This window comes from Cyanistes caeruleus, chromosome 2 (genome assembly GCF_971803275.1).
Source record: "Cyanistes caeruleus chromosome 2, bCyaCae1.hap1.1, whole genome shotgun sequence".
In the NCBI taxonomy this organism is placed as follows: Eukaryota; Metazoa; Chordata; class Aves; order Passeriformes; family Paridae; genus Cyanistes; species Cyanistes caeruleus.
In genome coordinates, this window is record NC_141702.1 from 45,138,069 (window position 1) to 45,163,061 (window position 24,993).

A 24,993-nucleotide genomic window follows, 5' to 3' on the forward strand; every position below is an offset into this window, starting at 1 on the left:
TGGGGGGCAGCACGGGCCGGTGCCCCCGACAGCCGCCGCCCTCCCGCGCCGGGGCTGCCGAGCGAGCGGCGCCGCTGCGGCTTCGCCTTTCCCGGCGGGGAGAGGGGCGGCCACCACCCCGCGGCGCCGGCGGCTCCTCCTCCCTGCCCCGGGCATGGAGGAAAGGGGCGGCCCCGGCCCTGCCTCTCCCGGGGCGGCTCCTCAGCCCTCCCCGCCGGGACCGCCACCGACCCCCGGCAGTCCCCTCGCTCGGGGTTGGGGGGAGATCGCCCCGCCCAGCACGGGAAGCCCGCATGACAGACACGCAGGTCAGCCAATCGTCTTTCAGCGCTCGCAAACAGGGGGCCCAATCGCAGTGGGGAGCGGCTGTGCTAGAGGGGCTGCCGGGATATGTAGTCCGGCCAAAGGGCGGGCCAATGGCCCTCGCGGGAGAAAACTACGTATCCCGAAAGGCAGCGCGGCGCACGGCCAGGATCCCGCGGGGGAAGGGGAAGGGAGAGCGTTCGCCGCGGGATGCGCGCACGGTATTGCCGTCATCCTGTTCGGCAGGGTTTTGGGGGGGTTTGCGCTCTATCGCAGCAGGTTATGGGTGCCGATGGGTGGCGGCAGCCGGGGGTGAAGCAGTCTCCGTAGCAGGTTTGCCTCAGAGCTTTACACCGGCAAGCATTTAGGCACGCACGTGTTTCAAGGACCGCGAAGGCGTGTCAGAGGCGGAGCCTGGGATGTGTCCTTAAGTACGCGCGTCAGGGGGAAGGGAAGAACTGTCGGCCCTTGGGACATGGGCCCCGTCACCGCTCGGGAGAAAGGAGGGACTGCGGCGGGGGGAAAATCCCTGGAATTGTTGCTCGCATGGAGCAGCAGTTCCGCGGTGTTTTCATCCAAGTTAAGGGCAGGGGATTGTGCAGGGGCTGATGAACCTGGAGAAGAGAAGGCTCGGGGGGGAATCTCACCCTTGTATATGTCCGGACTTCTATATGTGCCTCGAGGGAAGGTGCAGTGAGGATGGAGCCAGGGTGTTCTCGCAGGTGCCCGATGGCGGTATCAGAGGCAAGGGACTCGGAACATAGGAGGTTCCCTCTGGAAATCAGGAAGCAGGTTTTTTACTGTAAGGGTGTCCAAGCGCTGGCGCTGGTTGCCCAGGGAGGTTGTGGAGTTGCTGTCCTCGGGAATATTCGGAAGCTGCCTGGACACACGGGGCAGGCTGGGTGGCTCTCTCTGGGTGGCCCTGCTTGGCTGGTGGGGGCTGGGCCAGATGGTCTCCAGAGGTCCCTGCCAAGCTCAGCCGTTCTGTGATTAAGTGTAGTCTGCCACTAAAGAGGCTGGTATCGCTGTTTCCCTTGCTTTTCCTGCAGGGGAAGGAAAAAAAAAAATAAAAAGGGTGCTGTTTACGATAAATTTTTAATTTTCAGCCTAGTCAGTTCCTTGATCTACTTCACCTCTTGGCAGAGAAGAGGAGAAGAAAACAAGGGCAGAACTGTTTGCAGCTGTCACATTGAAGCAATCATGAAATTGCAATTTTGAGTATACAGAAAGGCAAAAGAATACTTGGGAGTAAATTAGAAACAGGACACTGGGCCTACAAAGGGTTTTGCATAATTATTTTTAGCTTCTCACATACACATTTCCCACTCTAAAATTCAGATGTCAAAACTGGAGATAAATGCAGAACAAGCTATTCTTATGCCACAGAAAGACACAGAAACAACTTCTGAGTCTTGGAATAGTCTGGGCTGGCTCACCAACACCATCCATCAACAGATCTCTTATTTGTAAAGAATCTGATTTCTTCATCTGACATCCCTTTTTCTAGGACTGCTGCTTTAGAACTTGCATTTACCTGTACCTTTGAAGGAAGACCAGTCTCTTTTTTTCCCATAAAGTCCTTTCTGCAAGGAGGCTGCACTGCCATTGTTCAGTAGGGTGGACAGGCCTGGACTGCTTCACACAGCTGCTTCCTCCAGGCCTTTGGCACCCTTGTGAACAATGTATCTGCTGAAATCAGCACTACCTGTAATAAATATGAGTCTTGACTTCTCTAAGTACTTGAGGCCTCCACCCACCATAACTGATGGGTTCAAAGAAAATAGTTCTGCCAGTGCCTTTTATGTTGTTGGAGGGGTTTTTGTTTGTTTTGTTTTTACTTTAACTGCCACTTCAGCTTCCCATCCCATTCTGTTGTCACTCATTATGGTCTCCCATTTTCCTGTGAATGGGCATGTCACATCTGTTTGCTTTATTTCTATCTAAATTTTGATCTCCAGAAGTTGGCTAGATCTTATTTTTCCCATCATGAGATGCTGGGTGTCTCTGACAATGACTACATCTAAGATCAGAATGAACCAGAATCAGAACTGCAACTTTGGTGTTTTAGACTTTGGTACAGCTATATTCACACACTGAATGCCAAGATTGATTGAAAGTCACAGCACTGCCTTTTATCTTTTAGAAGCTGTTTTTTCCACTGGCTCCAAATGAACTCTGGCTACAGGAAACAGATTGTGAAACTGGCTCCAAGGCCTAAACTTCAGATTTCAGCCCTTTGTTTTATAGATTTTAATGTAGTACTTGGGGAATAGTGATGAGGATGGCTTTATTTTTTTTCCAAACCAAATCTCTGCAGTTTTCTGATACCAGGTCAAGCTTCTTTATGCACTGCAAGACATTGTGGAAATCAAGGTCAAAGGCTACCAGTGGAATTAATCAGAGCCCAAAGTTAGGGGAATGTGTTTGTTTGATTTGCATGTTCACTGACTGAAGTTAATATGCTTGTTTTTGATCCCTAAAGAATGGATAAGAGAGAGGCACAATTATGAAGGAAACAATCTGGCAACTCATACAGAATTACAGCAGTTGAGTTTTCAAAATGATAAGCTGAAGAAAAACAAATTTGTGGCTGTTTTAAACCTCAGTATTTCCTTCCTTCATGATTTATCAACTTCCTTTTTTTTTAACTAGATAAGAGCTTCTCTAGCTGTATGAAGATGACATCCAACAGCAGAATTATTTTTGAATACAATATCTAGTAATTGTATTCATGTCCCTTCTAAGATATAAGATCAAAAATCTATTATATTTACTTTTAAAAGTTCATTCAAGTTTCTATAAGTCACAAAAGAGCACTTTACTCCAGAATATATTTAGTCAAATACTGGAGAAATAATAATAACACAGTAAAACTTGTGCAGTCTAGAAGGAACTTCTTTTTAAATTACTTTCCTTCAACTGTTTTCCTTTACACCTGATTTTGTTAAGGCTTACTTCATTCCAATTGCTAAATACCTAGAATGGGATGACTCTTCAAAAAGTTCACCCTCCCTTTTTAGATATGTGTTTTGGCATGTTGCCACAGTAATTGGCACTCCAGAGTAAAATGCATTTTTTCTTCACAGCTACCCTCTGGGAAAACAAAGTTCTGTGACTGCAAAGAGACACCAAAAAGCCAGAGGCTACTCCTCTAGTGCCTTTGAAACCAGGCTCAGGCTTGGTGGCAATCCCAAACCATTCTGTATGGGACAAGATGTGGCCTTTTTTTGCTTCTGAGCATGTTTGTGTATCTAATGGGTTCTGCCGTATTATGTGTTGCAGGTGTACATTTGCAAACAAACCCTGGCACCCTGCCTCCTCAGAGGTCACAAATACAGCAGAGATGGGTAAATTAGACCCCAGCTTCTTCTTAGGAGACCAAATCTTCCATGCAGAAAGTCTGTGGAATAGTTCATGGTGAAGAGTGGTGTGTTTTGAGAAGAGTTGGGCTATGAACTAGAGCTAGGTCAGAGCTACAGGCAACTTGAAGTCCTGCTGGATTCTGCCAACTCTCTGACTACACTCAACTGTATAAATGAGTCCTGAAACACTGAGGACTTGGAAAACATTATGGGTAAACTAAAAGTGCAGTTCTGAAAAGCTCCTCTGAGCAGCCACCTGAACTCTTTGTTAATCTGTTTTTGGGTAGAAGTGTTCAGAATTGCCCCAAACTGGGCACCTTGGAACCTGTGTCCCCTTTGTTCCCATTTGTGATCTAGGAAGTAGGTGGAGCAGCTGTAAGAGAGGTCCTGCTGAGTGGAACCTCTCCAAGCCCAACAAGTCAGGTTCTTCTGTTGTAGCCACAGATGGCTGCAGTGCCTGGCAGAGTTTGGTAGAGTGCTCACCTTCAGTACAGTAACCCAGGGATTAAAGAATTGCCTTTTAGCTCAAAGGCATTTACATCAGCACCTCTTAACTACCAGGAGAGTGTCCCAGGTGCTCAGGAGGATTGCAAAATGGAAGGGAGGCATTCATCACCTCAGTTGTTGAATTTGTGCCCTACTGGAAAGGATGGCAAATGTGTGGCACTAGTGTGAACTAGAAGAAAGGAGACACAGGGATCTGTAGGCACTTATTCCTGGTTTCTGATAACTTTTCCCAAGCCAGTGCTCTTTTTTTATCCAGGAACTATTTTCTACAGAAATGCATAAATTAACCCCAGGACCCTGTTTTGATGATTGAACAAGATAAGACACCTCCCTGTTTTACTCTTTCGCCTCAGCTGCCTTGTCCTTGTTTGAGACTTACATACTTTTTGGAACAGGGTCATAACTTCAAACAAAAAGGTGGTGACTCCCTGTTTCCTTCCTGCTCTTCCTCCTCCCAGTCTAGCATGGTGGTCAGGGATGAGGCATGAATGCTCCCCAGCAACTCCCACTTTCTGGCCAGTGCTCTGGCCACTGGGTAGCAGCACAGAGAAGGTGGACACTGTTTCCTCCAGCTGCACTTTAAAAGAAAAGGAACATTGCTTATTGGGAATTTCATATCTGCTGACAGCCTGAAAGGCCCTTTAAGCACCTTTGGCAGGCTGTTAACACCGACCTTGGTGTTTTCCAGCAACAACACAAAGAAAAATGCTGTGACCAGCAGCCACATGAACTGAAGTCACAGACTAGAAAAGCTACAGGGCCTCTTTTTTCATTGTTTTAAAGAACAGATTTTGGCACTCGCTGCTAGAAGAGGACTCCAAATTCTGAGTCCAAAGAAGATAAAGGTGCCAAGCACCAGGGTGGGACTTCACCGACGGCTGTGTTCAGAGTTTCCTCACCCTGAACCAAAGATCTTGTTAGCTCCTCACTGAGTGTGCTGCTTGTTTTGGATCTATAGCTGCATTTCTTTTTCATGCAGGGAATGTAAGCCTGTCATTGCCACACTCAGCCCTGAGCCTGAAAGGCTTGTGTATCCTGATACATCAGTCCCTTACCAGTCCCAACCCTCTGATTTTATTAAGGTCACACAGAACAGCAAGAATTGAAGTCAAGAACTAGAAATCCACTAAATTTCCTTGCATTTAGAAACTGCATATAATTAATAGGAAAGAAATGCCTATTAAAAACTTTATGTTCAATTGAAGTTTGTTTTCTACCTGCAACATTGCATGGGATTTTGTAGCATCTTACTCACGTTTGTTTTTTCTGTATCTCCAAAGCCATGCAAGTTTAAATATACAGATTATATGAAACAAGTAATGCCTTTGACTGTTTTAAGTTTCCCCAGGCAACTTGGGGCAGAAGTAGGGATAAAACCATTTCTGCACGTTGAAATACTCATTATGCCATATGATATTCAAACTATTTGGCATGAATACCTAAAATATTGTGCCTGTTCAGGATGTGTGACATGGATGTTAGATTATTCTGAGTCGTATAAACAGATGATATTTTTAAAAATCATTCTTCAACAAAATAGGTCTCCAAAATAAGATCGAGGAGTTGCTCTAATTCAGATCTGCTTTTATTTTTTCTGCATATTAGAAGACAACTATTTCAGAAAAAATAGGATTTTGGGAATAATTTCTTGCCTGGAATGAAACTTATCTTTTCCTTTTCCTTGCTAACTTTGTTTTGTTTTTTTTCTCATTCTGTTAGGCTTCCTGACGTACAAATGCAGAATGGAGTTTTTGTTCCTTCCCAGGTGCCTAGCTATCAGTAGCACAGGTATATACAAAAAAAATGTGGGTGTGGTAGTTGGTAAAAAGAGACAAATCCTATAAATAATTACCCTCTTTGTGTTTCTCTGCTTATCCATGTCAAGCTTTTGTAGTTATCTGTCTAAAATCTACCTCTTACTCCATCTTCAGGGCTAGGTTAAAGGATTGTGGATGGAGAGGCTGACACTTGCTCCGAAAATATTGGTAAAAACAAAAGTTTACTTTAAAAATAAATTCCAAGGCAGGAGTGGGGACACAATCCGTGTGTTTCATCTGCCTAGAGGGCAAGTTGCAACATTCAAAACCATCTTTCAGTGATACCATTAGATATTTGAGACATAAAAAGTGAAAATTATCATGCAATAAAAGAGTTTATTGTGAATGAATCAACACCTGCAACACCTTCTTACATTTCTTCACTATGATTGTCATTTCAACCCACCCTTTTATTTGCCCTGCCTTACTCTAATATGCCTTTTCCTTTTTGCATTTGCCTTTCTAATATCTAATTCTGCCTGTGCACAGACAAAGTCTTTTATACTGGAGTCAGTACCCTTGAAAACCTTCCCTTTACACAACAGCAAGCCTTCTTTTTTTTTTTTTTTTCCCAAGGGTCTATAGCCAAAGCCAAAGAAATTCCTTCCTGCTTTCCAATCTATCAGGACAGACTAAACTAAAGAAACTACATATGGAAGACAGTGTGATGGCATCAGCAGGAAATGAGTGGACAAAAAAGTAGCCTTTTACATTCTTCATGAAGGGTACTGAGGAGAACACCTTAAATTTCCATATCAGCCAGTATACTAAGAGCAAACAGTATCTCTTGGAACTGGATTTTAAGTATAAAAGGAGGAAACTTGATAGTTACTCTTGGTTGGGGGGGATTGGAAACGGGTATTTTTACTTTGGAAAAATCCTAGATTTTTATGCTAGAAGAGGGAGTAGGAGAAAAAGAAAAGCAAATGGCAAAGGGCAAGGAACAAAGTTATAGGATCATGTAAATACAACAAAGAGAAAGGAGATGAGGGACAAACTCCAAATGTAACAGAAGATACATGAAAGAAGAGGAAGAGAACTGTGGGTAAAGTGAGGAAGTATATTAGTGACTCTTTATAGTATTTGGGTTTTGTTTGATGCTTATTGCAAAAAAGATTATGTTTAATTACTTTGGACTGATTCAAGATATATAAATGTAATATTTTGATAGCACTGTATTACAGGCTAAATGTTTTCATGCTAAGATAGCAATTATTACTAGATGGGAATTTGCAGTCTTGCTCCTTTAAATGCTAAGTTCAGTTATCATCTGCACGTAGAGGTTAAAGCAATTTACACCAACTAGATTTCCCCACCAAGGATTGTGAGTGTATCATGTGCTTTTGGATGAAGGCCCAATTGGACGAGGAATTTGGTCTGCTGTACTCATTGAAGAAAACAGAAAAACTCTAATAACATTTTGACCCAAGTTTGCATGCTTGATATGCTGCCAGGTTAGCATCTATTCCCCAAAAATTTGTTAAAAAATCGTAGGTTATTTCTCCACCAGGTTATTTCTTTGTCTTGTTCACAAAATACTCATGTAAGTCATTCCATTTTCTTTCTTCCTTTTTTTTTTTTCTTTCTTCCTTTTCTCTCTAGTAAAAAGAAAGTTGAGAAATATCAGTGTGAATGCTTAGAAATTAAATGCTGACACAGTGAAGAGTCTTAGGAGTTTTGGGCATTTGTTGGGTTGGGTTGTTTGTGGTTCAGGGTTTTTTTTTTTTAATTAAAATGCCAGGTTTTATCCTACTTGACAGTACATATGGTATCATAAGAAAACAGAAAATGCCACTTATTTTCCTTTTCTTCCAAGAATGAAAAACAATGATGGTATGAAAGTTCTAGGTAAGACTTGATATTCAGGAACAGATGGGATTTGCTACAGTAGTATCAGAGAAGAGACTGGAAATTTAACCTTTATGTATCCAGTTCTGAGACTGCCAATGTGTATCTCTCAGTTTGTACAACAAACTGCCTCCCCTGGATTTGTCTGCCTCAGTTTTTCAAAACACTCCCAGGTTCCTTAATTTTTCTAATAAATTTTTTTATTTGCATTTGCTGTGAACTTATTTAAAGTGTAACTTGACAAAACTTCAAAAACTCTTGTAAATGCTTTATTGATTCAGTGAGGTTTCACTTCCTATTAGTTTTGCAGCTGCCACCATTTCGTGTCTAACCTACTTATATTAGAAGAGGCATGGGAGTATCAGCTGCTTAGATATGTTCTGAGCATTGTCATGTGTTTCAGGTTAAACTGATTAAAGTGGTTGTGTCAGGGTGCTAGAGACTGGGTGTTCCCAAAACAACAATGTAGTTTGCCCTCAACATTATTTATTTCTTTTTTTTTTTCCTCTCTCCCTTCTCTGTGGAAGGGCTGTTCTTTGTCTGCTGGGAATAAAGCTGAGTGTTGCAGCATAGCTAGTACAGCTGACCAAGCTTTTCTCCCAGTTCTCAAAGGAAAGTGAAAGGGGAAAAAATGCACCAGTTTGGATTGTGTCACAAAAATGGCCTCTTGCATAACCTTTAGCTAGCAAGGCTTGGCTCAAGTAGACAAGGCAGCAGCCAGAATTTTGGGGGCTTCTCAGTACAGCCTGTGTTGGGGCAGTTCTTTAGAACTTCTGTTATGTCAGATAAACACTGAATCAGTCTTTGGTTCATCTAAGACATTGTTTTCAGTTATCAAAAAAACGCTATAAATTGTGCATGCCCAGCAGGTCAGGCCAGAAGATGGATATCTTTGTATTTCTTCCTGAAAAATGCTATGATCTGCTTTTTCTTTTTCCTCTTTGAAGGTGTTTTGACAGTATCTCCTTCTTTGGTTCTAGAAGATTGTCCTCACAGCAATTTGAATGAACCAGTGTCCCTGTGAGATAGCAAGCATCAGAGAATTTAGTGGAAGTGTCCCTTACATTATCACATTATTCATTTAGCGTGTCTCTTTGGAGATTGTTAAGCCAGCATTATTCCCTGAGTCTGCTATTGTTTACATGTAGAAAAAGCTTTTCCATATGCTGCTTTACAGTATAAGACATAATTGTATGTGTGGCAAAATGTTTCTGGACTTTCCAGGAGACAAGTTTTTGAAACTTTGTAATGAGGTGGCTTGCATTGGAGGGGAGAAACACAGAGGAGGGAAGGAGGATGATGAAGAAGCCATAAGTGGTCTTTCTGTAATACTTGGGATTTCAGTTGTGTTCAGTAATTCTCCACTGTTAGTATACTTGCTTGGGCCAGACAGCAGTAACTAAAATGTCAATTGATTTTTACAGCAACCCAATCCAGTAATCTGGCATTTACCGCAGGCCATATTCAGCAAAAGTAAATAGAAATGGTATAAAGGTAAATCGTATTAGTACTTAGATGACTGTGATAAAATGGGAATTTCTGTCTTTATCTTAAAGTACCAAACTCCAGTTGGCTTTCTATCTCCTGAGGCATGGATGTACAGGCACATATACAGGCATGGAGCTGATGGTGGGATTGCTCCCCAGCGTAATTTGTGCAAACTCCCTCTCAGCCTGCATGTGATGGTGAGCCAAGAGGCAGAAGTGGTACCACTGAAGGGACCAGCTATTCTCATGTTCACACCCCAGGGCTGAGCACTCCAGCTGCAGCAAGGCAAGGGGTGAGCAGAACATTTGCATTAAAGCAGTGCTGTCACAGAGCTAATGTGCTATGCCTGGCATCATTCACCATGGACATGGTTGCAAATGTGTGGCACAGAACTCTGAGCCTCCTAGCTGGCTTGCCCAGGCTGATGTTTAATCACAGAATATTCCCAGTTGGAAGGGACCCATTGTAAGCCCATGGGTGCAGCTAAGTTACCCCATGTTTGATGCAGCCAGTGTTGGAATCGGTTCCTTTGTACTTTTCTGAGTAAAATAACACCAGGTATCTGAGCATCACTACTGCATCCACCAGCACAGGCTGTGCCATTTCCTGTTAAAAAACCCAAAGGGCCAGTGTTGACTCCAGATATGACCTGCACAACACAAGTTCTTCATCCTGCTCACCGCAGCAGTGTAGGCTGCTGGGGTGGGAGTGAGGCATTTCTTCCTTCTTCCCCTTCCCTCTGCATGTAACTGGGGTATTTTGTCAGCCTCTGTTAAATATGCATACTTCTCCCTTGGCGCTTGTCCAAGCTCAAAGGAGTGCGCTGCTTTCCTCAACCAAGGGCTTGTCCAAACAACGATATTCTGGCTGCTTTAATGAGTGTTGTTCCAAGTGCTAAATCCCCCTAAGCCTTGTGGAGTTACATTAGTACAAACATTGCTGTTTGGGAAGCAATATCTGCTTTAAGGCACCTCTCTAGGGCTGTGTACCAGGTGTCCATGGCAGCGGCACCATGGAATAAGAGTGGTTTAAGCTTGATGTATAAGACTTTTTAAAAAGCAAACCTTGTTGTGATGGTTTTATAGAATCTTAAATACTTGGGGGGGAAAAGCTGTGGTAAGACAGTTGACGTTCAAGCATACGTCAAACTACTTAATTATTTCCTGATACATTTATTGTTGCAGTGGGCTGGAAGTGCCCAGGATGTTTAGGGATGTCTTGCTGGTGTAGAGTGACCTGGTTCTTTTCCGGGCATCCATCTCCTTGCCTGAGGTCTGCAGTGTTGTAGACGTTCCTTCTGTGCAGTTTGGTTGCTAAAAACTCTATTTACCTGCTGAGATACTAGAACTTGTCTACACCAGGGCACCTCTACCAGAGTAATTATGCTGACACAGCCTCGAAGCACTATAGCAACCATGCCCTCAGCTGCCCCCCACAGTCTCTGTATCTGAGGAAGCTGTGGTAAAGCAAGGCGTCTGTAACTGTGTCTGCAGCAGAGTTTCTGCAAACACAGGTGTCTCGATCCTATGGTGTTTTCTTACACACCCTTTGCTGAGCCTTTGCTCTTAGGAGCAGCTTGGGGAGCTCCCCCCTCCAGTTGGAGGGTGTTTATTATCCCCTGCTGTGCTGGCAAAGTTTTGGGGTTTTGTGCTGAAGCCCACACCGGATTAGCTGGATCACCACCACCAGGCAGGTGAGCTGGCCGCTTCTCTTTCACTTCCCTTTGGTTTCACTTGCAGAACTAAAAGGGCTTTGTTTCCCTTTCTGCCAAATAAGTGTACCCCATACCCCCCCCCCACCTGTGTATTACTGAGCTTGTCCACAAACTCTCAAATTTTCTGCTGCTTTATTCCCTCCCTTATTCATTATTTGCTTCGGATCACTGCCCTCCGTACAGCCGTCCACAGACCCATCTCCTTGGAAACAGCAAAACTTGTTTATGTGACAGTAATAGGGAAAGTAATTGATGTGTAGCTGTGGAAGCATGCAGGGCAGCCATGTTCTACTGGAGGATGTTGGAAAAGCAAGTCTCCACTTACACTGACTGCCAGAAGGTTGGATGGTGTGAGCAAAAACCACCTTCTTCCTCTGCTGTTTCCAAAGTTGCCTTTTATCCACAGCAGTGATAGAAAACTTCTTGCCTGTGCATATATTCATTTTTATGCTAGTCTTTTTCATCACCAATGGAAAGGGATTCAATAGCAGCAGGAAAATTTTTAAGTCTTGCTTATCTTTTATTTTCTGGAACTCCGTGCTGATGCACTGTGCCATGCATGGACCTTTTCCTCTCTTGTCTTGGCCCTTATCACCTCTGTGGCCACAGGACTTTCTCATCCATGTTTTGAGGTTTCTGCTGCTCTCTGCTTTGTGCCTTTCACTGCCATTGCCCCTTGTGCTGTTGGACATGGCCAATAGACCTAGCCATCTGTTAAGGTCCCTTTATGGTCTTTCCCAGTCCTTCAGGAGAAAGGTAGGGAGACCCATAAACAGCTTTAGTGGCCACAAATGTCGGGGGGTCACCATATGGGACCTCTTCTAAGTGATGGTAGGGTGCCTGGCTGGCTGCTGCTGCCAACCCAGAGCTGAGAGCTTGTGGCCTGGCTTTGAGTAGGATGGGCAGCAGGGCCCCATGGAGAAGTCTTTGGAAAAGACCTGTGGCTCGAGGGTAGCCTGGATAGACTCCTTCTTTGGGGCCAGAGGGGCTGCTTCAAATGGTGTGAGCTCGGGAGTGTTAGCACACAAAAGTGGTGGTGGTTGGGAGGCCCCAAGCAAGCCCTGGTGAAGAGATGCCCATGTTGACATCTCTGTGATGACAGGTTGGAGGAAGAAAGAAGGATTTCTGCTTGCCTTCATTTTAGTGCATACCTTGAAGAGGCAGTGTGACTGGAAGATGATTTTTTTTGTTTTATTAGCCAAAAATTCAATTTTTGTAGCCTTTGGAACAGGCTGTAAGAGCTGCAAGTGCTCCTAGAAGATATTTTTGTTATTCACAACTTTTTTCCCGTTTGCCACCCAGTATGAATGGCTTCTTCTGGGGTGTACTTCATCAGCAGGCTCTAGTCTTGGATCTCTTTCTTCCTCATGTTACTAGATACCTCCTTTGGGTGGTTTTCTTGGGGACTAAAATCTATAAATAGCTGTACCCAAGCAGGAAGGCTGTTCCAGTTGCATGCCTTGTATTTTAAACACGAGTGATACAACAGTCATAATTGTTGAACCTTCGAATAAGCTGTTTTTCTATTAGCATAAGCTGTATAGACTCTTCACTTCTTGTAGTGTATCAAGTGAAATGCCTCATACTACTTTGATAGGGAACTGCAGGATGATTTCAAACTTGCTTTAACTTCGCAGAGGTTGTATTAGCCTAAAGCATTTTCTGCACATTTCACTGTCCACGTCTTGAGTATCAAGAGAAATTGCTATTTGACAGAGTGTGAACTGTCTTCAAATGTGCTTCTCGTAAAACAAAGAATGTGAAAGTGTGGAATGGAAAGGGAGTGAAGAAACAGGACTTAATACATGCGCCTAATAATGGAGATAATACTGGGGATATTGCATATTAAATATCCTCCTGTTATCTCAACACTAAATGTGAAGAACTGTGTCTTTGTTATGTAATAATGGTACATTACTTACCATATTTTATTTGGTTTTACATCCAGAAAGATGAGGAGAAGAGCACTAAGGAGGCTGGAAATGGAAACAGGCTGTAAAACCTGGAATGCTTGCTCTGCAGGGAGCACTTAGAGTCAAGACATTGAAGTCTGTAAGACAGTTAGTAGAAAATGCTCTTAATACTTGGGTTTTAAAAGGGCAAAAATCAACATAAGTTATTAGAAAGCACCTAGAAAAATCTTGGAAAATTTTGGTTGGTCAAAGGAAGCTATGTTTAGTGTTATGAAAAACATTAAAAGAGAGGATTCTTCTGGTGGGGTGTGGATATTGTTGTTACTATTGTTATTGTTATTTATTTATTTGTTTGCTTATTTATTTATTTTGGTATTCTTGATCTGGTTTGATATAAACAGAGTCAGGGACAGCCAGACTTTTTTTTTTTTAACAGACTTTGAAAGAGTCTGTTAAAGTAATAATGTCATTAAATGTCTCTCTACAGGCTATGGATTCTGAATCAAAGAACAGTTTCATAGGAAGCTTTCTTCAGCCACCAGATATGATGCTTCCTGAAGCCTTTGTTTATATAGAATCAAAGAAGTTGACAGCTGCTGCTGGTGGCAGGCCTTCTCTCCCAAATAACCAAGGTATAGACAAAATATGTCCTTAATATGGTGTTTTTAATTGTTCCATGTGAAATCTCTTGAGCAAACTCCCCATCCTATTTGACTGAGTTCAATGACTTGCTGCAGTTATCAGTCTGACATTGAGACAGGATGTATATGTGTCCTGAGGGAGTAGTCTCCCTGAAGTCATACATCTAGAATGGAAACCTCTGCAAGTCTTCTAACATCCTTGTAAACTTTGGCTTTGAAATTTGTTTAACTTAAAATTGTCAGACTTCCTCTGAAAGCAAAGGAGAATGCTTCAAACTCAGTAGTTCATGACTTCAAATACAGTAAAAAAAAAGATCATTAGTATGGTACACTGACCTGAAATTTGCTTTGCATAGTGCTATTTGACGTCTTGTAGCTTAAAATCACTTCTAAGTGTTTGTTTTTGTTGGGGTTTTTTTGTGTGGTATGTTTCCTTGGGCAAACTTTTGAACAATTCAGACTCTCAGGAAAGTTAGCAGCATGAAAGTTAGACCCTATGAGATATGGTTGTTGTGTGCCTTAAAGGGTGACTACTCTCTGGAGCTCACAAGGCAAAATGCTCAGTGGCTTAACATATCTGGAGAGCCTGGGGAATCTTAAGGATACCCATACTTAGACTTACTATCATGGACAACTTTGCTACATTGCACAGACATAGCCTATAAGTGTTCATGTGATCATTGTTCTTCACCTGAAAAATCTGTGATTTCTGTGGTCTTATGTCATGAAGAATCTGGGCTTTTTTTGGATTACAGTGATAAGTTTAGTGCTATGTACTTAAGTGGTTAAGGAAATGTTTGGCATACCAATAGAAAGATGGAAAATGTGGTCCCACTTCATCCTTCTGCTTTCTGGTATTTGCTTTTAGTTTTGTTTTGAGTTTTTGTTTGATGTTTGTTTGGTTTTTGCTGTTGTGTGGTTTTATTTGGTTTGGGGGAGTTTTTGTTTGTTTTTTTAATGGATCTATGATACGATGGTGAAAGTTGCTAAGGAGGTAGCAATATTTAGTGGTATTCTTTTGATTAGAGAGTTTGGAATAGAGAAACTGTTAATTATAAAATGTCAAAAAATAAGCTTGAGTTGTTACAGAACATGTCTTAAGCTGCACAGGTGTGTATGCTTTATGGACATAAAGCTAGCAGAATTTTTCTTGTAGCTGAAATTGCAGCTTTTATTTTTGGTAGAATTTGACACATACTGATTTGAGGCTGAAAGCAAAATCTTCTAGACTTGTTTCTATGGTTTAAAGAATCATCAAATCCAAAATACTAGAGGTTGAAACATTACCTTTTGAAACAAAAAAGTATTTAACAATGCTGTTAATTGCTGAATTGTCCTTTGTATCTAATTTTTCCTCCTGTTCTGAGCATGTTTTCCCTTTTTAATCTGACCAGACCAGTTGCTTTACACTGAAACTTGTGACTTCACTTGAATACCTGTGTTCTCTGCTTCTATTTAAAGAGAGTTCCCAGGATTTATAATATTCTATTTGCTATGATTTATTTGAGCTTCATACCTCAGTTATGCAGGAAACACATTTATTTTCTCCTATATATGTTCTGCATATGCTGGTGTACAGCTGGGGAATATAGTTAATTTTGGGAGTGATTCTAGGAAGAAAATTTAGGTATTTTATTGTAACATGAAGTGTTTTCTAATAATGATAAGCATCATCAAAATACTGTTACTTAAGGTGTAGCTGTTGTGTTGTTTGCTAGCTGTAGTGGCAGCCCTGAAAGCTCTGCAAGAAAAAATCTACCGTCTAGAGCTGGAGAAGTCACAGGCTGAAGATAAACTGTTCAGCCTCTCCAGAGCAGCTGCTCAGTACAAGAAGGTCTTAGAGCACAAATCCTATGAGAAGGATGCAGCACATCAGGAGCTGATGCAACAGAGGAAAGGTATTTCTTTTGGGTGATAAGGTGTAGCCACAGCAACACTAAGACTGTATAATCCAGGGAGTGTTTTGTTTTGAAAAACTGCTAATTAGTGCAGCCCCCTTTTGTTTTTTTGCTTCGGAACTGAGGAGGGACAGGAGCTTGATAATTGTGGATCAAGTTGAGATTTTTTTTTACATATATCAACCGAGTATTGCATAAGCCATAAAGCAATTTTAAAGACTAAGCATGTTTCTGGTGGTATGTTTAACTCCTACAGTAAGCCAGCAGCTGCTTACATAACACTGCTAACTTGAGAAAAGATAGAAGAAAAGATTCTCCTTTCTCAGATTCTGGTATCTGCTGATAGAAATCAAAGTAACTGCAGTGTTCATGTCTTTGGAATTCAAATTAGGGACTAGCTTTGAGAAAACATTTTGATTCTCATGTCTTATATATAAAATACATTTTAACCACATGACTTGTTCAGACTAACAAAACTGTTCTTGCCTGTTTTGAAGACAGAGAATTCCTCAATGAAATGACAGGCTGGCTATAAATGTGTAGCTCCATTTGCTGTACTGAATGTCTTGTTTCTCTCCATAGATGCAAGTGTGCGGTTAAATGCAGCACAATCCCGCTGCTCCCTGCTGGAGAAACAGCTGGATTACATGAGAAAAATGATTTCCAGTGCAGAACTGGAAAAGAAAATGATTTTAGAACAACAGGTGAAGCCCTTTAACATAATAACAAAGTAGTGACATAGTTCAAAAGTATAGAAATGTGCAGGAGCCAAAGTTTTTTGTGGTCATTGTTTTTCCTCAGCTCTGCTCAGGCTGCTAGCAAACAGAAGCAATTTAGTGTATGGCTGATGACAACCATTCAATGAATTGTATGAAAAGCTCCCTGGGTGGAACTCCTAATGAGCAAAACCATGCTAATACTTGCACACTTGGTAGACAAAAAAGCTGCTGGAAGCTTAAGTTGTCTTTGTCTGCCTGGTATTTTTCATCACTTTGCAATTTAAAAAATATGGAATTTAAACTAATTAAACACCTTTACTCTGGAGTGGGGTGGTTTGGTGGTTTTTTTGCTGTCTGAAACAATTTCAGTCAGTTGCCAACTCCATTCTTGCTTATTTTTCCAGGCTCAGCTTCAGAAAGAGGAAGATCAGAACCGGTTGGAACTGCATGCAAAACTTGAAAAGCTTGAAATGCTAGAAAAAGAGTGTGTTAAACTTACTGCTACTCAGAGAATTGCTGAAGTAAGCATGCATGGAACGACAGTCTGAAAGTCATTTAGTATCATTTTGTGGCATACTGTTAATAGGACTAAGTTTTGCAAAAGTTACCTCTGTTAAAGCATACCTGACTGAATGCCACTTTGGCTTCATGTGTATGAGCCTTTTTTCAGTCTGAGCTTTAAAAATTCCTACAGTCCAGTTTTATCCCTACATTACAATTGTGAGCTCCTCCAGACTTCTGATTCAGCATGACAAATTGAAGTGGGACTAATCATTCTTGCCTTCAAATTTAGGACAAGATCAAACACTTAGAAGAAAAGCTGTGTAAAGAAGAGCATCAGCATAAGCTATTGCAAGATAAAACTGCTCAGGTAGACTGAAAAGGTTTTATTTTATCTTATTTTTTAGTACTGATAAAAGCTATTTTCTCTGTTAAAAATGCCGTTCTTGTTTTATTACATTTTAACTCCTCGTGTTTATTACCCAGGCAGAACTCCTGAAATACTACCTAGATCAGTTATATGCTACATATTAGAAAGCTTGCCAGATGCATTGCATATCTCAGTGAAGAAAGATTCTACTTGGGTTTGTAATAGTGATACTGTTCATCAGCCTCAACACTGCTCTAAGTGACCCAGGTAGAAAATTAATTTCTAGAAAATCTGTAACTGAATCAAGTTAACTTAATTTTCAGTAACTTGAAAGTGGTCACTTATGAAACCTTATATCCCAAGTGAGGTTGGTTATTCTGTTTGTTATTATGTTAAGATCTGTAGAAATCTAATACATAGGGCTGTACTTGGAAAAACCTTAATCAGTGGTACTTCGTTCATGAAATGAGATCTTGTATAATTCATTATTTTCTGAAGCCATAATCAGTTTGCTGGGCCAGCATCTATTGGAGAGAGGAGTATTTGTCAAAGAGAGCAAATGATGAAACTTTGTGTTACAGGGGCAAAGTAGTCATATTCCAAACCTCACTTTGTGCATAAGTAGCAGCCAGCCACTGCAAGAGAGACCAGTTGTGGAGGAATTCCTTTGAGGTAGGGTGGGGGCTGCAGTGCTGAAGGTAATATTGGAAGAACATGAGCAAAGCCTTAATTTAATTCATCACAGCTGTCAGCTCTTATACCTCATCCAAGGATGATGGATTTTCATCAATCCAGGAAGCTTTAAATAACATACAGATTTGTAGCCCAGATGTCTGACCACCTCCAAAATTCAGCAGAATGACACAGTTGGAAGCTTGCAGGTTTTTTGGTTTCTTGCTTAAACTGCTTGCTGCTGCAGAGCAAAAGGTACAGAGATTATATCTTCTGTGAAACATGGTAAGAATGACTCTCCCAGAGAAGACAGTCTAAACATTTCCTCAAGAAAGGATTTAGATGCAGTAAACTGAGTCCTAAAGTAGCGTTAGTACCATCTTAATACACTGCAGGATGGATTTAGGTCTGTTGGATCTGGACTGGGAAGCACAGGGTGTGGTGTGGTTCACTTCCTCTTGATGACAGAAAAGCCAGAATATTCTCACTTTAGTGGAGGACCTCCAGTGTTGTTTAGCTGGAACAATGCAGCTAAACACATGCCAAAACAAAGTCCTTGTCCTATGTTTAATTAGGAATGATTATCATCCTGTTTGTCATGGGCCTTGATAGCAACTTTGAACCACCAAGCAATATGAGGATTGTCCAGCAGGTTTGACCTCAATGTAACACACACAGGCTTAGTTCTTTCTGTCCCCAGATTGTAAGAGCCAAATGTTCATATAATTTGGATTTTATGATCAGATCCTCAGCATGTGGCAGGATTGGCTTATCTCAGTTGCTGGTTGTCACAGTGGAAAAATACAGCTGCTGCTGCAGCTGAATATGAAAATGAGAAATACTAAGACAGAGCTGCAAGATCTGCCTGATACCCTGCCTTCCTAGTAATCTGTTCAGTTTTTAAGAGTAGCTTATGCCTTCCAAGCAGGACAATTAATAGTGCCCTTAATTGGTTCTTATCCATGCATGAAACAGAGAATTAATTAAACCTTTGTATTTCATACTTGTAATATTACATTAAATGGCTGTTTTCCTTTTTGCTTATTGCCACAGCTTCAAGCAGGATTTGATATAAACAGAATTTTGATATCTTCAGTAGCATCTCAACATGAACCTGAAAAGGGAAATGGGAAGAACAAAAAACCTAGGAAGGTAATGTGGAAATTTTTATTAGCATACTGTTGCTGATAGCATCTGACTTGCACAGAGACTGGAATTAGTGAAAAATGGTGATGTAAGAGCCACTTGATTCATCTGCTGCACATTACTCCACTTCTAAAATGAAAAACAGTGCTAAATAACTCTTTTTCCTCTTTTTTTTTTTTAATTTGCTTCATTAATTAAAATGGTACTGGGGCTGGTAGGACATCACTGGAAAACCTTGTCTTCCCAGCTTGACAATTACCTCCATTAAAGTCTTGCTGCCATCCCCCATGTCCTGTCTTAGCTGCCTTTCAGTTTACCTGGCAAAATTAGTTTCCAAAGGAGTTTTAGCTCAGCATCTTAAGATGGTGTGTTTCGGGGGGATTACTGAAATCAAGAGAATTTATTTTGCAACACTTGTTCCAGATCAATCAAAATTTTGCAATTGTGGTTTTGAAAACTGAAGTGAACAAGGTTCAATTCCTTTGATGTTAGCCTAATTGTTAAACAATCTCCTACATGTATACGGAGTAAAGTTTACATGTGTTGACAATTGGAAAGTCTTACTTGTTACACATACAGGAGGGAAAATATATTTTTTTAAAACCAGAAGAAAACTTAGGTGATGCATTTCACTGTATTGTACTGTGTATTTACTTGAATTTTACTTACTAAAAAAAGTTTAAGATTGTACTCTCGAGTCAGTAGATTGGAATTTCTTGTCTTATATTTTCTTATGGCTCCTATGGCAGAGAAATCCAACAATGAAGAAAATGCACCTTTCACAATTACATGTAAAGGCTGGTGAACTACCTTTTGTGGCTGGGAAGGTAGGTGAAAATCACTGTTCTCACTAAAGTGACATCTACAGTTTGAGTAAGGCTGTGTAGTTGTTAATTACCTCTGTAAGCCACTGATAACTCTTCTTTAAGTCTGTCAGCTCCAGCCATTCTGTCAGTGCAAACGTACAAAGTGTGTTGCACATTATGAAGCATCGCAATCCATGTATTTCATCGCGAAGACAAGGAGGAGATACAGCTGGGATTTCAGGACACAGTGCACTTTCAAAATCTCTGTCCTCTTGTTCCACATCACCCAGGAGCTTTTCAAACCTTCTGTTGGCCTTACAAGATGAGCTGGGCCAAATGAGCTCGTGAGTACCCATCGCTGGTGTGTGAATAAATGTGACTTCAGCGGTAGCCCTGAGAAGTGATGGGGTGCTATAATCGAGCCTAGCCTGTTCTAGCTATGGGACTACTTGTTAACAGAATAATCTGAGTAGGCTTGACTAGTAGGATTTTTCTCATTCAAAAAATTCTTTCTGTCCTGGTGTTCCACTGGTCTTGTTTTTCTGCTTCCACATCCTGTATTTAAACAACCTGCTGCTGAAGTAGAAGCTGCAGCAAATTGAAAAATCTTTCAGCTCTGTGCTTTTTAGACATTTCAAACATGCAAACAAACAGAGTAAACCAAAATTTTTCTCCTGGAGAAGGCTGCAAAGGTGGTGCCAATATTGAGTACGCCTGCAGGCTGCAGTAAGTCTGGGTGGTGGGATGGGTTAGTACAGTTCTGGCATGAACAGTCCTGTCACAACATCTCTCCTGTTCCTTTGTACTCACTCTGTGTTCTTTCCTTAGTGGTGTACCTGCCAGGCTTTTGTGCTGAGTCAGTCCGGTGCTCATACCCTTTGCTTGTTGATAGCAGGAGAACTTGCTGGTCCTGTGAGGGGGTTGGGAAAGAGGGACAGTCTCCTGCCAGAAAATGGGCAGGGTGGGGATGAAGCTAACACTTCAGATGGGAGTGTATGTATCTTTCTAGCCATGCAAGTAAGTGTGGATTACAACCTGCTGTGTTCTTGGGCATCTTCCCATTAATGCAGGCTTGTGGGACTGTGAGCCAAAGCTCTGTAGCTGGCCATAGCAGACATGTTAACACGATGAGCTGGGATTTGAACAGAGGAGGATGTGCTGATTAAACCAGTTAGGATGTTGACGCTGATTTGAAATCCTTCATGTGGTAAAATTTAAGCTGGCAAGCAATCTCATGTTCAAAAAGCAATGCCTGGCTTACTCATGGCAGTTCAAGGACAGGTATTTTTTTTTAACAGCAACAACCAGTTGCTTCACTTAAACTGTCAAGGAGAAGCAGTTACTTAGAAGTCAGAAAAGAAGCTCTTAACTTTGCAAAAGGATTACTTATCTAAGAGAGGGTCTCTAGCTTCAACTTGTTCAACTATCTGGGTATCAAGATCAACACAATTTATTTTACTTAATCTAGTTAGTTTAATTAAGTAGCCCACTTTGCTGTAAATATTTTTTAGTAGAATATTTTAATTTGAATAATTTGTCAGAAAAATTTTAACTTGAATGCACTAGTTCAAAAAATATTTTTGCCTATTACACTAAGCCTTCAAAGTCTGCACTAAATTGGGCAGGAAGTGAAAATGTTGTACTGCATAGCTGCTTTTCACTTTCAAAAATCTCATTTTGCACAGTATTACACATGTAGTTGTTGTGCCTGTGGGAAGAGGGAGAAGTAAGATGGACATCAGCTAAAATTTGGAAATGGAGAAAATCAGACTCATGGGAAAACCTTTTCCCTTTCTCATGTTAATATAGTCCACATTACTGTGTATTGTGTGAGAGTGGAAATAATGCTGAATTTCTGTACTCTGCACAAAAATGGCTAGGAATTTCTGCAAGAAGAAATCCTGGAGACAATATTGTGAATACTTCTATTGCCATTCCTGTCTTTAATAGTGAACATCAAGAACTTCTGCAGCAGATACAGGAGACTCAAGACTCCCAAGCTCATGAAGACCTGGGACGGGAGCTGGATTGCCTTGTAAAACAAATGGAGATGAAAGGAAAACAAATATCCAAGCTGAAAAAGCATCAGGCTACTGTAAGAATGAAATGTAAACTCTCTAGCTACTAACATTTTTGGTGAAAGACTGCCACAACTCTGCCTCCTGTTGTCATCAGCTGGAATGTCACTGGAATGTTTTAAACCAAGATGTTCCAGTATGGGTGATTAAAATTAGACTGCTGGCTCATATTTTTGTACCTCCAATTTCTTCATTTGATCAAGAAAAAGTGCTTACAACTGGCAGTTAGGAATGTATGCTGGTGGGAAAGCTTCCTGCCCTGTGGCAGTTCTGCAGTACAGAGCTGGGTTGCACTGTCTGTCACTTCTGCTCACTGTGTTAAGACAAACTGTTGAAATTTCATTCCTTTATATCCTGTCCCTCAGGGGAATGAGAAAATAGAAGCTGTAATTCCTGTACAGACTGGATTAAGTGCCTTTTATATTATTGAAACATTGAAGCTTTTTTATTACCTAATCTGTTGACCAGAGCTTCTCCAAAATCATATCTGGGCAAGCCTTTCAGTTTTGTTTAACCCTTAAACTGTCCTCATTCTGTCAGTATTTAGTTTAGAGCCATAAATAACAACTTTTCATATATGCCCATATAAAATCCCTCTTCTGTAGTAGAACAGACTAACTCTTTTGTAGCAATTTGGTTTGGGCATATGATTAAACATTCAATCCATAATTCTGTCTGATTGTTTTCTGGTTTTTCATCTTATGTTTCAAGATAAATACTCACTTGAAAACCTTGCTTATACAGGAAACAAAACAAAGCTCAATGTGAGACCTTATGAAAGGAGGAGGTTATAGTTAATTTAAATCTGACCAGTTTTATTCATATTCATTTTTGATGGATTTTACTCACTTAAACTTTCTATTGTCTCTATAATTGCAAGCATAGAGGTGCTTTATGTCATAGCAGATGTGTCTTGCATGTTAGCAATATGGACAAAGGACATTGTTTGCTGAATCCTCACTGCTTCTCTTGGCAATGTCAGCTGTTTTTTTGATAACAACATTTATGATATTTTGATAATAACAACTACAGTGTTGCCTCAAAATCTTGCCGACTTCATTCTTAGGAACCTAAGACAGTGGACAACAACTGCACCTTTGTTTCTTTATTTTGCATGTCTTTATGGCCACAGTTTGTTTTGGGATGATGAAGTGTAGCATATACAATATGGTGTAACCTTGTTGTCATCTTTGCCTCTTACCAGTGTGCAGATCTTCTGGCAAGTCCTCTGTGCTCTAGTACAGCCTGGTCAGAACACAACCCTTAGGGTCATGCTGTAATAGTGCTGTCTGTATGATTACTGTCCATCATGCCCTGGTCATGAATACAGGCCATTCCTCTAACTCCTTGGCCCATAAGTTGTTGGTTTTTTTTCTGGTGCTTTTGCACACAGACATTTCCATTTGTATTTTGTACAGACCAATCTTAATATTTCTAATGCATATTTTTTTTTCTAGAACCTGCCATACTAAAAGTGCCATGCTAATCTTTGTGTTTCACAGTTAATAATATAATCTAAAATGCAATTAAAGTTAATTATTTTTGGAAATGGATTTAAGCCTAAATTGGCGTTTGGAATGCTACCAGCTTAATTTTATCTTTGGGAAGTGACCTTTTCATGCCAAGTACAAGTCAAGACTCATTATTTGACATTAAAAAAAAAAATCTTTAGCAATTAACCCTATTTATTCTGTTTTCTACTTTTGTTAAGGAGGCTTCAAAGTAAGCTGCTTAGATCCAGTAACTGATAATTAACATTTTAGAGGTTTATTAGTTGTTTGGTTTTTTTGTTAGGGTAGTAAAATCTGAAATGGAAAGAGACTGTTGTAAGTATAGATTATTAAGAGATGATATTCCAGCTCTCTCAAGCAAGCATTTTTATGTTAGGGAGCAGTGGGATTCAACAGCCAGTTGTGTGTGGGTAAGGTCAGTTTTCTGTGGTGGTTTCTGTCTGGGCAAGGTCAGTTTTCTGTTACACTGAGACGACTGTGCAAGGTTACTAAGTTTAAACTTTTCTTCTTTTTTAATGTCTCTTAGTCATCTGTAGTTTGGAATACAGTAGAAGTCCAGTCAGCTCTACAGCTGTGGCTCTTTGGAGTATGTAACATGCTAAGTAGTCTTTTTTTTTTTTTTCCTAGGTGCAGAAATTAAAAACTCAGAAATTGAAGCAAGGGGCAATTCATGTCAAACTAAAGTGTGGTGAACAAAAGGAAGCAAAGCATATTGCAGTCACTGTAAAGGAAAGTATGTCTAAACCTTGTCCTGGGCAGAAAAGCAGAAGTTCTCTTCAGCTGCTAAAAGCTGTGAGGAAACTTCAGCTATCTCTGAAAAAAGATGATGTCATCTGAGAAGAATAGTTCTGAAGTTTGCTCTGTTAGAAGTTTTTGAAGCTGTCTGACATCTAGTAAGTTTTTAGGTACAAATACCTTTTAAAAATAAACTGGATATCGCAGACGTACATTCTAAAATGCCTACTCTCCAGTAGGTCAGGTTGTTCACCTTAGAATTAACTTTCATGTAGTGTAGCTATAATTCATCTACACTTCCTTGTAATAAAGTGATTTAATGGACTAATGAAATGTTATTATTTGTTAACTTGTCAAATAAAATTTTATACTTTTTTTACACTTAAAATAGTATGTCATCTTTGGTGTCCTATTTCCCCGCCTGCCTAAGAGATATTTAGAGCTTGCTTTTCCAGAATGAGTTGTGCTAGTGCTTCTGTAAAAATAAAAACAAAGGCCTTCCTTTCTCTAATAACTGAAGATTAATATCACTGTGAATGAGGCAGAAGAGGTATTGTCTCTTTATTTATATATGTTTTCATTATTATTATTACTTTATAAGATCTATTGACAGTATTAGGGACAGCTGGGGTCTAGAGGCACAGCCCATGACTTGGTTTAGTCACCAGAATATGGGAGTGTTCTTGATATGTGCATGGGAGTGGCCACTGCCAAACACTTGAGTGCTTGTCTTGTCTTTAACAACACCTGCTTCTAGCACAGTGTGCAGTGACTGAGGAGGAGACTGTCATAGAGGAGACCTTCAGCCATGTACCTGTTACAAATCTGCTTATTTATGGATTATTTCTAGCTTAGAAAAGCACATTGTATGCTTAAAGCTGCTTAGACAAAATTCGAAGCATGATATTTTTGCATGGTGCAGATAGCTTTTCTGAGATAGGTTTATGCATTTTGATACTGGTAT

At 40.7% G+C, this 24,993-nt stretch overlaps 2 protein-coding genes across 21 annotated transcripts in view; one reads left to right on the forward strand and one right to left on the reverse strand.

Moving 5' to 3' along the window:
* SESN1 (sestrin 1) overlaps nucleotides 1-24,993 on the reverse strand; it is a 112,566-nt gene that overhangs the window by 77,998 nt on the left and 9,575 nt on the right. The window contains exon 3 of the mRNA XM_086876744.1: nucleotides 951-1,346. The gene's annotated coding sequence lies outside the window, so the exon portion shown is untranslated. The remainder of the gene's footprint in view (nucleotides 1-950; nucleotides 1,347-24,993) is intronic.
* On the forward strand, nucleotides 239-24,417 carry CEP57L1 (centrosomal protein 57 like 1). Of its 20 annotated transcripts, none has more exons than XM_086876756.1 (14): nucleotides 419-524; nucleotides 5,892-5,960; nucleotides 6,104-6,157; nucleotides 12,988-13,091; nucleotides 13,440-13,584; nucleotides 15,312-15,491; nucleotides 16,074-16,195; nucleotides 16,615-16,731; nucleotides 17,004-17,081; nucleotides 18,807-18,905; nucleotides 19,649-19,726; nucleotides 19,829-20,049; nucleotides 21,656-21,800; nucleotides 23,922-24,417. In XM_086876756.1, the coding sequence occupies exons 4-14, from the start codon at nucleotides 13,047-13,049 to the stop codon at nucleotides 24,129-24,131; spliced, it is 1,440 nt and encodes a 479-aa protein (XP_086732882.1). In that variant the 5' UTR covers nucleotides 419-524; nucleotides 5,892-5,960; nucleotides 6,104-6,157; nucleotides 12,988-13,046; the 3' UTR covers nucleotides 24,132-24,417. The 20 variants fall into 20 exon arrangements, with proteins under 20 accessions (XP_086732877.1, XP_086732881.1, XP_086732886.1 ...); XM_086876762.1 differs by lacking the exon at nucleotides 6,104-6,157 and adding an exon at nucleotides 6,566-6,714 and having other exon boundaries at nucleotides 467-524; nucleotides 12,988-13,099; XM_086876752.1 differs by lacking the exon at nucleotides 6,104-6,157 and adding an exon at nucleotides 6,566-6,714 and having other exon boundaries at nucleotides 484-524.

What these genes read in the sequence shown, in the direction of transcription:
- CEP57L1 (XM_086876751.1), top strand. Translation starts at nt 294, where the DNA reads ATGACAGACACGCAGGTCAGCCAATCGTCTTTCAGCGCTCGCAAACAG. An exon ending in GCTGATGCAACAGAGGAAAG is followed by an intron (nt 15,492 to 16,073) that starts GTATTTCTTTTG and finishes TTCTCTCCATAG; the next exon opens with ATGCAAGTGTGCGGTTAAAT. An exon ending in AAATGATTTTAGAACAACAG is followed by an intron (nt 16,196 to 16,614) that starts GTGAAGCCCTTT and finishes TTATTTTTCCAG; the next exon opens with GCTCAGCTTCAGAAAGAGGA.